This window comes from Thermobia domestica, chromosome 2, assembly GCF_964235325.1.
Source record: "Thermobia domestica chromosome 2, izTheDome1.hap1.1, whole genome shotgun sequence".
Classification (NCBI taxonomy): domain Eukaryota; kingdom Metazoa; phylum Arthropoda; class Insecta; order Zygentoma; family Lepismatidae; genus Thermobia; species Thermobia domestica.
Window position 1 is genome coordinate 66,982,389 of NC_137455.1, and position 13,281 is coordinate 66,995,669.

Here is a 13,281-nt window from a genome sequence, read left to right on the forward strand (position 1 = left end):
TAATGGAACAAGCCACCCGATTATGGTTACCCTAATTTCTAAGATTAAATGGGCATAATTTCAACCTTACAGTGTTTTTCAAGCACTTGGGTTTATTTCACTTTATTACGGACATTGCAACAACAATAATGTTTAACTTGTCGTGGCAAAAGTTATATTCGACATTACGAAGTTGAAACTATTTCTACATTATTAACAAAGATGTAAATAATTTGTCCTGTGAATTATTTTTTTTTTCTTTCTTTTTCGGCTGTTGCTGTCGTTCACAACAAGAACGTGCGTTACTATATTTAATAATACAAAGTAATGGATACATTTTTAATACAAAGATCTTACAAACAAGGGTAGTGTTCACTCAGTTCCATTGTTAGATAAATTATTTTAAAACGTGCATTCGCCTGTTTCCTGTAGTCTTCCACTCTAGTAGAAGAAGGAAGGATTTGTAAAAAAGAAAAGTTGTTTCTTTATCTAGAGAAATTCTAAAAATATCCTTTGGAGCCTGAAGACAGGAAGTGGTCGAATATTACAAGTAAATCATATTGCAATTAAGTGAGTATTACTAGTTGTTTTGTAATTAAAACTTAGTTGACTACGGCATTTGAGAGCAGTGAAGACATCGGTACCCATAAGAATGTCCCTGGAAAGCAAAAAGTAAGGAGAGTCTGCAAAAGAAGATAAAATTTACATGTTAAGTCCAAAACTTTTCATGAAAAATTCCAACGAACTCACATTGTTAGTGTCTCCAGTACTTTGATAACTAAAACCGCGTTCTACCACTACATGCAAGCGGCATTAACAAACCTATGTATACATGTCTTGAAACAAGAAAGCATTTAGGTTTTGGATTTTCCTTTTAATTCCATGATCGTGGTAATTTTTTTCCACCTTAGTCCTGTGACACTTGGTGTGAGAAGACGAAATTTTGATGTGTTCTTGTTGAAAGGCAGGTATAGACAGGCTTTTTGGCAGGGTTGGCTGGTTTAAACCAGAAAGAAACTAAAAAACGAAAAACGCTTTAAATCGTGTGAACTTCATGCTGACGTTTCCAATTATCAAAAACCATCTGCGTTAGTTTTATCCCCTTTTCACCTTTTAATAAATGCGTCCCATGTTCAGTTCTCGGTCGAACCACAACTCTTCTTTCAAGTGTAAACCAAGTAGCGGTTCGGATGTCACTTTAAGCGAAAGTCTTCTCCTTTATAGTCTAGGTATTACATAAGGATGTTAAGCCTAAATATACGAAACGAAACCAAATTGTTATTTCTGCTTGCCTGAATGGCTGTTGTTTTATAAGGAAGCCAAGGTTGCTTAAATATACGGTATTGATAGATATTGGCAAAATTTATTGACTGCCTACGTAGCTTCCAACATTAGCTTGAATTGGACCTTCAGTTTTAATTTTATTGAATGCTATCTACGTACTAAATTTGTAATTTAATACCTCAGTTTTAGCGTACTGATTATGATTTAGCGTTGACCTTAAAATGATTTTCCCGATGGCTAAGACTGGAGTTACCCGATTTATATATAATTCTTTATAATGGTTTCACTTGTGCAACTGTTTATCTTTTTGTCCTGAAATTACTCTTGACAATTACATTAATAAGTATGTAAAGATCATACAACGTATTTTTATCAGGAGTGCTTCGTGAGTGAGTCGGCAGACTCATCTCATTTGTGGCCAATTAGTCCCGGTTTCGAGTCCAGATGGAGGACAAATTTCTCTCTGATGTAAGCCAAGAATTGGTTTGGATTCGCCTTAAGCTTATGTGACCCCTTCCAGCATAACCCCGTTGTTGCATAATAACACCAAGGCGAAATAAACTTATTTCTGTCCATATGTAATATAAATACACAGAGCAAATTATTTAAGGAAAAGAAAAAAATGATTAAAAAAACTGGTTTAAGTCAAAGAAACCTGGTTTAAACCAAAAAATGGGTTTTTGGGTTTTCAAAAAAAGAAAAACATGTTTTTTACCAATCCTGCTTTTTGTGTAGGACATTAAAAACACTACCTAGTTTTTTTTTAAATAATTAAAACATGTTTACTTCTTAAATGGTTGATAGACCTGCGCTGTTAGGGAGAACAACTAGCAAGTTCAAGATGTGTTAATCACAGTCGTTTAATGTGTGGTCATGTGGTACACACACGATAATTAAATACTTATCGTATTTTTCTAAGATTTTTGAAAAGGACAGAGCAATGGTGATACTTAAATTTTGACTTGAACGAACCTCTAAATGAAGAAATCGCATCGTAACAGGATGAGCGAACGAATTTGCCACGGAAAATGTAGTTTTCTACTGTAACAGGATAATCCAGTGCTATGAAAGAATACGTTTGAGAAGCACATGCACATTTTACTGGCAATGGTGATGGAGGCGGAGCCCTCAGTTGTTGATATCGCATCATAATCCTGAACAGTTCCTCCTAATAGTGCAAGTTACATTCTGTAAACCAATAAAGAGCTTATAATACACTAATAATTCAAAGTTCTTCCACATATGTATTATGAGTATGCAGCCTAATTTTCGAATATTAACTGTACACTATTACTATTATACTTTATTATTTTTTTTAAAGAAAGCTTATTAAACTCAAATTTTTATTGAAAGTGTCTCATGTCCGGGGATAAACCCCGTGTTTCATCTGTTTATCAGCGAATCTTTAGAACTCTTCTCATAGAACAGTGTAGTTAGTACTCTACTACTCTACATAATACAGTATAAGATGGCTTAAAGAGAAAGTACGTCGTAAATATTTGGCTACAGCTCCCTTGTGGCTATATGGTTAACGTATGGGCACGGGAGACCCGGTTTCAATTCGTGGTGGGAGTTCATGTGACTTGGCTCCCATTTTAAGCGATAGGTTCACGTCTCATGTAGCCTCGGTGCTGTGAAAGAGACTCTTAACTCAAATCTAGCCAACCATGAATATTTGCTAACAGTAGCTATAGGATGCATACTTAATACTGGTAAAAATATTTAGGAGACAAGGTAAGGTATCTTTATCCTCAATATTAAACATACATCATGAATGTTTATTGTTCCATGTGTATTGTTACCAAGAGTAAGTAGCTGTTCTATTCATTACAGCTACTCATGGTTCTTTTTATTCTTTACGATTGGGAACTGTGTACAAGTCGAATCTTAAGTAAATTGACTCTTTTCTATTTTAATGCAATAAGATAATATTGCTTCATTACTAACACAGAATGAATTGAAAACATTGGTTTCGGACACCGACACCGTATTGGATTCTGAAACTTCAGTGCCTCAGATGATGTCTACCGAAGCTGTTCCTAAAGTGTCTGCACCACCAGTTTCTGTCCTGTCTGTTTTAGAAGAGAGGATAAAAATGTATGAGACAGCAGAAGCCAACGCCAAAAGTGCCGGAGAAACTTCTCGTGCCAGAAGGTAACACATTTTTAATTTCTTTATATCTTATTTAAATTGTTTGTTTATTTTGTACCACGTTTCAACTGCCTTTACCCCCAGTTTCTTTACGCTCGTTTACAACCCCGGTTTCGTGGACTTCCATTCGTTCTCACAAGGTTTTTAGCTCGTGCAAAAGTACAAGATATTGTTTTGCTTGCGCTTCTTAGTTCAAATTCCTAACGTAACGATATTGTCTTGCTGTTCTTTGGCGACGATTATATTCCATTCTTATGGTAATTAAATTGTCCTTGTAGAGTAATACTTCTATCGTATAATTCCTCGATCTTTTTTACCCTTGCAGCTAGGCATTTAGTCTTGTACTAAAATATTTTTCTCATTATTATTATTATTATTATTATTATTATTATTATTATTATTATTATTATTATTATTATTGTTATTGTTATTATTATAGCCTTATCTTATTGTGAGTATCAGTTCCTTGTACCCCCAACGTTTTCGTGGACTTAGGACATTTCACTTCCTACTTAGAACATTTACCTACTCCGATTATTCCTCCTGTTGATTCTCTCTAAATCATTCTAAAACACCTGCAATTGAATGTAAGTTCTATCCGTCTGACTCCTTTAGTTAGCTTATTTTTACTGTTTATTTTCATTCTTTTGATTTCTTTCTTCAAGTTTAGTAGTTCCCAGGCCTTCAAAAAGATCTAACTGGTAATCCAGCAGGGGTTTTGCTTATGACCGGGAAGACTGATTCGCTTTCCTCTCTGTATTACGGTGGTGTAGCAGTCCTTGTTACTAATCTGTTTAAATTATCCTTCCATTTTGTGATAAATTGGGATTGTTAAGGTGATGTGTTCCTCTTTCCTTTTTTTCTTTCAGCTATTAAAGACAGTCGACACAGCCCCCAGATGATGTACCATTGAGGAGAAATTAAAAGAAAAAGTAAACAGGAGAGCAAGCGACTTGACATTAACTGTAAATTTCTTTCAGAAACGAACACTTACATAAATATCATTTGACATAGTTATACAACAGAAAGACACTATTTTTCTTTCATAGATAAGAAATGTCCGAAATTGATTCAGTATAAATCTTGCAGATTTGGCAGAGGTTTAAAAACATTGAAAGATCTTCAGAAACAAGCTAAAGCTGGCAGACCTATCAGTGAGGAAGATATTCCACCTCCTGTATCGACTTCAGCTCAAAAGAAGTCTCCAGCCGTAACTCCAGTATCACCTGCAGTGTCACCTCCTCCAGTATCACCAGTAGTGTCGCCTTCTCCAGTATCACCAGTAGTGTCGCCTTCTCCAGCTGTCACACCGGACACTGATCGAACACCAGGTATATGAAAGAATAAACATCATTTGCTTTTTTGAGTGTAAGTAGTCCAGTATAGACGGCATAAGTTCTGTCGCAAAGAAATCTGCTATCAACTATAGATAATATGCTATAATATTAAGGCTTATAATAAAGGCAAAGGAGAGTAAAGAAAGTAAAAATGTATGTGTGAAGGATTATCCAAATCATTGTGAGTATTAGAAAACTCGGTAAAAGAAAGTTGCGTTGGATGTTAGTTACGAGCCATTCCGTGTGAAATCAACCAAATTTTCAGGAAAAAAAATCTCGTCGTCTCAGATTTGGATGAAACTTGGTGTACATGTAGGCTCCTATGAGAGATGATCGTGCACCAAATTTTAGCCCTGTATCCCCTGTAGCCTTGTACAGGGTGGTAAAAAAAATGGACAAATTTGATGATTTTTGTAGAACCTTGTTAGATTCAATTGGTCATATCTCCCGTAAATATTGAGCTAGAGAGAAAAATAATATAGCATTTTGAAGAGGAAAGAATAGGCTACATGGTGTGTCAGGTACATTTATTTGAAAATCAAATATTTTCCGGGAAATCCCGGAAAGATTTTGGATCAGTGATATCTCAGAAAGTGTCCATTTGATTTCCTTGAAATTGGATACCAAGGTAGTCCTATATGTCCGGCATAAGTATGGCGAATGTCAACTTGGGCCAAAAATGGGAATGAGTGTACAATGATTTTCGTGTGACCATTTCGGGAGAGACACCTGGGGTGCCAATGTGGCAACTTGCCAATTGTCAGTACTGGTGAAGTAAGATGTAACTAACCTAACAGTAATGTTTTTCTGGTGCAATCTACAATTCAGTAATCCTTTGGTAATCTTTTGGAATATTCCATTATCAATCGTAGTACATTGCACTGACCTAAATATGTGAACATTCTAGAAGGTTCTAGAACCATCTGAAACATGCTAGAAAGTTCTGGAATCAATTGTACAACTGGGCCACGAATGACAGTAAGGATTCTAGAATGGTGTGTTTGTACTGCACAGAGGGCGAACATGAAGAGAAAGCCATCTTTCTAAAGGACAGACTTGATGGAACTCGACAGATATGTGAACATTCTAGAAGGTTCTAGAACCATCTGAAACATGCTAGAAAGTTCTGGAATCAATTGTACAACTGGGCCACGAATGACAGTAAGGATTCTAGAATGGTGTGTGTGTACTGCACAGAGGGCGAACATGAAGAGAAAGCCATCTTTCTAAAGGACAGACTTGATGGAACTCGACAGATTCCTGGAGCCCGTAAATTTCTCCCTGTGGTTCCTGTGTCTCAAAGAAAGGTCTCAATGAGGCAATATTCTTCTAAACCAGACTTTAAGGAAGAGTTAGTAATTGCAGAAGATGGTTCATAAGCTGGCATTACCACTGATAGAATCCGGGGCTTTGTTATTTGCATCTATGGTTGCTTCTGGTCGCTTGCTTGTGATCTGCAAGTTGACGCTACACATGAAACAGCAAAGTTGTATTTTCTGAGACCCCATGGACCAGCACCTTCCTTTGTATATCCAGATTTACCAGATGTGCTCTCACTGCCTTCTTGCGACATCAGGTCTCTTGTTGATCCCTTAACTGAACTGACCGTACATACACGCTCGGCAACAAAGAGATGGAAGAAACCAGTCGACTACTTCAACACAGGCACCATTGACAATTGATCACTTCCAGCAGCTCAGTAATAGCTAAATATTCTTACACCTTAACTTCACCAGTATTGACAAATTGGCAAGTTGCCACATTGGCATTCCAGGTGTCTCTCCCGACATGATCACACGAAAATCATTGTAGACTCATTCCCATTCTTGGCCCAAGTTGACATTTGGCATATTTATGCCGGACATATGGAGCTACCTTGGTACCCAATTTCAAGGAAATCAAATGGGCACTTTCTGAGATATCATTGATCCAAAATTTTCCCGGGCTTCCCGGAAAATATTTGATTTTCAAATAAATGTTCCTGACACATCTTGTAGCCTATTCTTTCCTCTTCAAAATGCTATACTATTTTTCTCTCTAGCTTAATATTTACGGGAGATATGACCAATTGAATCTAACAAGATTCTACAAAAATAATCAAATTTGTCAATTTTTTTTACCACCCTGTATAGGGCTACAGGGGGTACAGGGCTAAAATTTAGGGCACGATCATCTTTCATAGGGGTCTACATGTACATCAAGTTTCATCGAAATCTCACACCATGAGGTTTTGGACTTGGTTGAATTCACATAGATAGTGTTCCTTTATACTTCCTTATCAAGAAGCCAAGATCTTCTTTCCAGCTTACTCCAGTTCTGAGAAAGTCAAGGATGATGTTTAAAATACAGTATTATTATGATTTTGATTTATATAATACCAGTAATAAACAAGTATGTGAAATACTGATTTCTAAGCGACATTTTCGAACTCCTCGAAATAAGTCACCTGAATGTTGGACAAGACGAAATTAACAGAAATGTAATTTCCAGTTCGAATAAACTAACAGTAAAGTTAATTTTCCTTATTTTGAAATTAACATACATTTAAAGATTAGTTGCTTTATTTCTGGCTTTGGCAGTTAAGCGTATATATATGCTCCATTGTTGCCAATTTATGGGGCTATAACCGCACACACATTGTATGGATAAGAAAGTATGGATAGAACAGACTTCAGTAGTGAAAGGAGGTAATCTTGAATATCAACAACGCCTGGTTTCCTGACATTGGAGCTGGTGGATGTGGCATTATCAGTCCACGCTTCATTGCACGCGTAGCTATCAGTAAAGGATATTTTACCTTGCCAGATTTTTACTTCTTTTTCCAATATGTTGCACTTCTGTTTCTCTTTAAAATCGTAATTTCCGAAAATGTTGGAGTACGTGTCCGCTTGTTCTTAACTAGAAAGTCATATATTAAGTTTCACTTTCCTAACATTGAGAGGCCTGTGGGCCAGTGAGATGCTTCACTATTGGCATACATTAAAATCCCCTCCTTCCTTACAAGCAGAGTGTTCCATTCGATGCGCCCTCTGGCATTTTCTTATCTTAGTTTTTGGTTCGTCCTTTTGTGTCGGAACCGTTTGTGATTTGTAACCATTGGACGTTTTATCTGGAACGCGATTTATATATATATATATATATATAACCAATGTACTGATTTCCTCATATATGCATACGCTGAACATCTCTCCCCGATGATTTAGTGGTTAGTGTGTGTCTTTGGTGCACGTTGTCCAGGGTTCGATCGTGGTGAAGCCAGATTCCACCTTAAACTACAGTCCCATGTTACATTTAGCCTTGGTGCTGAAAGGAACGCTAAACTTCAATAAACGAACCAGCGCTGAGCAGAGCACCAGGGAAGCACGGAATCCACCCCACCCCCCCACACACACAAAAAAAAAAAAAGAAAGAAACCTTGAAGCAGTACCAGTGAATAGAAAATTGTTTTAAATTTTAACAGTGATGTTATATTCACATATAAATAACATTTTCTGCCGCAAAGAAGCTAAAGAGAATTCGAATAAAAACGATTAAGCCCACATGGGCTTAGATTTTTTAATTTTCTTTAAAACTCTAAATTTCCTTAAAAGTCGAATTCTGTGTATATTTTAGTTTATGGAAAAAATCTTTTTCATTGTAAATTTACATTTTTCTATGATATTTACCTATTATTGTCTAATTAATAATTTACTCTTTTTGTACAGGGGGTAAGGTAATGTACCACAGACTGAAGAAGATAATAGTTGATACGAAATTACGCAAAAACATTTGATGAACATGGGTCGAAAGAGGCATCGTTTTCACGCGATAGGCGTTGTCAGTTCGCTGTCAGTTCAAAACATTACACAGAAAGTCACACTTGACAAATGGAATGACGTACAGATGGGAGCAGAGCGGTCACCGCGCAACGGGGATACCTACAGATAGGATTGTTATACTATTACTTACGCTTGTTCAGCTCATGTGTTAAACTTACCTGCTTATCATATGCAGGCATCGTCTCCTAATATAGAGAAACATATAATTAGTATTGTAAAATACTTCAAGTACAATCTCTTTGCGAGTGCGGTATATAGAGATGCTGTGGAACCTAAGCTTACTCTTCTGACAGAGGTACAGTGGAATAATTTTGTACATTGTTTGAAAAAGTATATTAATATTTGACCAACAATTATGAAAGTGTGGGAAGAAAACTAACTAATAATTGATTCAGCTGTGCAGAAGGTCTCCAATCTACTGAAGATATATTATGATAGATAAACGAAAAGCTGATAATATATTTTGTCGTTTAAACCTCACGTCTTGAACCTGAATTGCAGGAGAATCCCTGTACTATAGAAGACAGTAAGAATATGGAAAAATCTTGAACTTCAATAGGAGATAAAAGACAAGCGTGTACTTCTCAAATTCAGATATCGTAACAATATAACTCATTTTCAAGCTCATTTCTTAACACACTTGTTAGATCTATATGAAAAACAGGAATTGATTTAACAGATAAGGATAAAGAAGATGCTTAAAAATTTGCAAGAACGTGATATTCCTAATCGTTTCTTCCTTTGATTTTGAAGTTTGAAGGTAAAAGCAAACTATTTAACGACCATATTTTGATTCCATAGTCACGACACAGATGACAGTTTAGTCCATCATCACTAAGAAACTGCTTGGGAACCGGAAAGGTAGCTAAGCTGGTATTTTTGTTTAAAGTTTTAATCAACAAGGATGAAGTTGACAACTAGTTCCATGCATGGCATATGCATACGATTGATTTATTTCGTTTTTTTTAAAGCAGGTTCACGTCGTTTACATGTAGTAGTGAAAAGGAACAGAGTAAAGTATAACAATTATAGTTTCTAGTTTCCATTAGTATCAGTGACTATCAGTACGCTTTGATGTATTATAATAACGCATTTATTATGCTACTCCCAAGATAGTTACAAATGATCGTTATTAGACAGAATTTAGCTTCAAATATGTTGATTCCTAAATTTATTACAGAAAGTGAACTATACATTGTATTCTTAATATTGTATGACATAGCGCGGTTTGAGAAGAAAATAAATAAATAAACAAAATTTAAGAATCCATGTAGAAATGGAAATCTGTGTTGTGTTATTCTTTTACAAAATCTACTTATTTGTTTAGTATTCTGTGCATATAACGTATTCTCTGTCCTTAAAATTACGAACGCTAATTAGCAGATTGATTCAGTTTTCAATTTAAAATAGAAGAGACTTAGTAAAAGTCATAAAGAGGACAAAAATAAAACTACAATACTATATCTGTGTCGACTAGTTCTTTATGTGGAAGAACTGTGTTTAGTGTTCTAATATAAATACTACACCTCAAAATAAACAACCAAAAATGCTGATTTAAACCAGAAAACCCGGTTTAAACCAAATAAAATTGTTTTTGGTTTTCATAAAAACCATTTTTTCACAACCCTGTCTATAACAAATGGAGGATCTATATGTGTATTCCCTATCTTTGGAAATCCCTGTATCGTTGCGACTGCTCCGCTCCATCTGTACATCTTTCCTTTGTGGGTAATCTTTTGAACTAACGCCAATATTTTTCCGCGTTAGATATTCGACATTATATCATCGTCTTCGCCACTTTATCAACGCCTCTCACGCGAAAACATGCCGCTTTCGACCTACATTCATTAGACAATTTTGCTTAATTTCATGTTATAACCTCTTCGAGTTTGCCGATACAGTGTCTTACCACCGTGTATATGTAGTATATCCTTTTTTTTTTTTTTTATCTTTGTGTATTTAAAGACAACGAAAGGTTCTTGCGTATATGGGAGTAACTGCTTAAAGAAAGCTGCAGAGCCCGAACTTTGTATTGTAAAACAAGTTCTCAATAAGCAAATAAGCAGTTTAGTTATTGGAAATTTGATTCCAGACGACTTTAACAAATGGTTCGTTTTTTTATAGTTAATCATTGTTTGAGACAAACTTTACAAGCAATATTTGCATCCTCATGGGTTAACATACATACCTTTAATTCAGGAAGCTCGAGGTCGTTGCCTAGTAGGAATATGTTTGATTTCTATCACACGTTAAATTGTATATACATGTCTCCAATGGATCTCGGTTATGAAAAACTGAAAGTTAGCAAATGATAATAATACCGCTGTGTGCAATAAAAAACTAGAAATCAGGGAAAAATAGTTATGCGTGTGAAGAATTGAGTTATTTAAAATTATAGATTGAATATCTTAGTTGAATGCATACTCCTACATTCAATACTGCTAGTTGCTCAATATTTGTATTATTGTGGTAGGAGTTGAGTAACCTTTTAGGAACACTTAAAGCTATGGTGTACTTGAATATATATATATATATATATATATAATGCATTAATCATCTGAAAGCATTGATTACAGAACCGTGATTTAATCAGTTATACCATATTACAAGTCGTGAGCTACTGGAGCATCAAATGGATGGATATATTTAAGCAGGTTGTTGCAGTTTTGAGCATAGTTAAACATAAGTTCTGATACGTAACCTGACTTTTTCATCATCCTGAGTATATACAATTGTCTTGAGAAAGTAACATGAAAATACGAAGCATATTGTAAATAAAAGCATGGAATTTGCACTACTACTTCTATGCACCTTTGCGACCTATTAACTTTTTTCTTTGTTTAGTTTCCACTATTCCAGGTAGCGAAATACGTCCAGTTGTACCAGCAAGGCGTGCGCCTCCCGTTCCTTCAAGAATTGGTGTCCCCTTACCTGGATTAGTGCCAGTTGAAGAGAAACAAGGAACAGTGAAACCCGAGACAACGCCAGAACCAGTAGTTCAAGCAGACAGTTCATCAGCTAGTTCAGATCTTGTAGCTTTTCTAAGTAAGCGACGTGATCAATATAGACATGCTGCATTAACAGCTAAGAAGAATGGTGATGTTAATACAGCCATGAAGTATATAAAAATTTCTAAGGTAATACGTGTGTACGTTTCGTTCACGTATTTATTATTTATTAACCTAAATGAAAATTCCCTTGCCGTACAGCCTACGAAGAACTGACTGCGTTCAATCGGCTGTCAGTGCCATTATTTTGGGTTATTTAAATTGAAGTTTACTACCTCCTTTTGTTTCGAAGTGCAGAATAAAGACCGACAATGCTGTGCATTCTCTGTGTTCAAACTAAACCCACGGAACCACGCGAACTAAAGTCTAATCTGCGGTTATATAGGCTATTAAATTTATATAATGATCTTTTAAACAATTTAACTTTTTGATAATGATGTCAGTATATATCAACGGGCCATGATGACTAAGTAGTAGAGCGTTCGCCTCTGGTGCATGGGATCCCTTGTTCGATCCCACCTCGCTGCAAGTGGGGTTTTATGGTAGGCAAATACCGTATGCGTTGGTTTTCTTGGTATCCTGTGTCCTCCCACTTTTTCATTTCACCATTTCATCCATTCTCATTACCACTCCTTTTCCTTTAGCCTACATGGCATAACCATAGGATATAAAACTGAAAGATTTAATTTCATTTCCATGTCAGTAAATACCATTTAAAAAGTCAGGAAAAAAGAAAATTCGCTGAGAAATTGTTGCTTAGAGTCTACCTATACTTCAAATTTCTAAAGTAGTATTCACTTGGAAGCATATTATTACCGTAAAGCTAATTTATATTCTATTTGTAATACGTGGGGGAGCCACGGTGGCTCAGTGTAGAGCGCTTACCTGTATTGCGTTGGGTTCCTGGTTCGATCCCCGACCAAGTAAGTTTGTGGTGGACAACATCGTGTCCGTGCGTTTACTCGGATACTCCCGTTTCCTTCCACTATCTCATTCCACCAATTCGTCCATCGTCATTCACTAGCTTTAATCATCGTCTCCCTTAGCCTTAAAGGTATAAACATGGGACATTAAACTGCATTTTTTTTTTACCCGGATCACAAAAAAAAAAAAAAAAAAAAATGTTACTGGAAACTTACTGTTGAGTCTAAGGTTTCGGCCCTCTATAGGCCAAAATCATACTTAATTAAAAGCTCTTAATTCATTACTTGTCCTAACAATAAGCAGGAAAGTATGGTCATGTTCAGTACCATCATCATCCATTTTCATCAATTAAATTGAAATAATACTATTTTAATTCCAATTAAAACATCAATATATTACTAGCAGTATACACAAATATTAATGCTCTTTTCTAAACATGGTTGCAACATGGTTTTGTCCTATTTTGGAATAAATAAATTGAAACCATTTAATTTTTAAGCTGCTTTAAAATATCATAATAGTTTTTAAATTTGCAAATTGCCTGCACGCTAGCGACATCTATTGGCATCAAGCAGGCAGTAATGCATGTAGTGACAGCTATTAGCTTAACTGTGTGTATTAGGAGTTAGTGCTACACACTTTTTTTTTAATTATAAATAGGATATTCGATTTTTCCGCAGTTAGTGATAAGAGACTATATAGGAGAAAGATACAAGTCTATCGTAGAGATTATACAAATATTATGAGGAACATTCAAATGAAACCTGGTCAGTGCGTCTA

The 13,281-nt window shown here is 35.7% G+C and overlaps 1 protein-coding gene across 3 annotated transcripts in view; it reads left to right on the forward strand.

Annotated features, from left to right (window-relative positions):
- Positions 1 to 13,281, forward strand: part of l(2)gd1 (lethal (2) giant discs 1) — an 87,976-nt gene that overhangs the window by 19,504 nt on the left and 55,191 nt on the right. For 2 of the 3 annotated variants that reach the window (XM_081741731.1, XM_081741740.1), the window contains exons 4-6: positions 3,215 to 3,417; positions 4,504 to 4,745; positions 11,414 to 11,706. In XM_081741731.1, coding sequence (XP_081597857.1) covers positions 3,215 to 3,417; positions 4,504 to 4,745; positions 11,414 to 11,706 — 738 coding nt within the window. The remainder of the gene's footprint in view (positions 1 to 3,214; positions 3,418 to 4,503; positions 4,746 to 11,413; positions 11,707 to 13,281) is intronic. The other variant, XM_081741737.1, reaches the window with a different exon arrangement.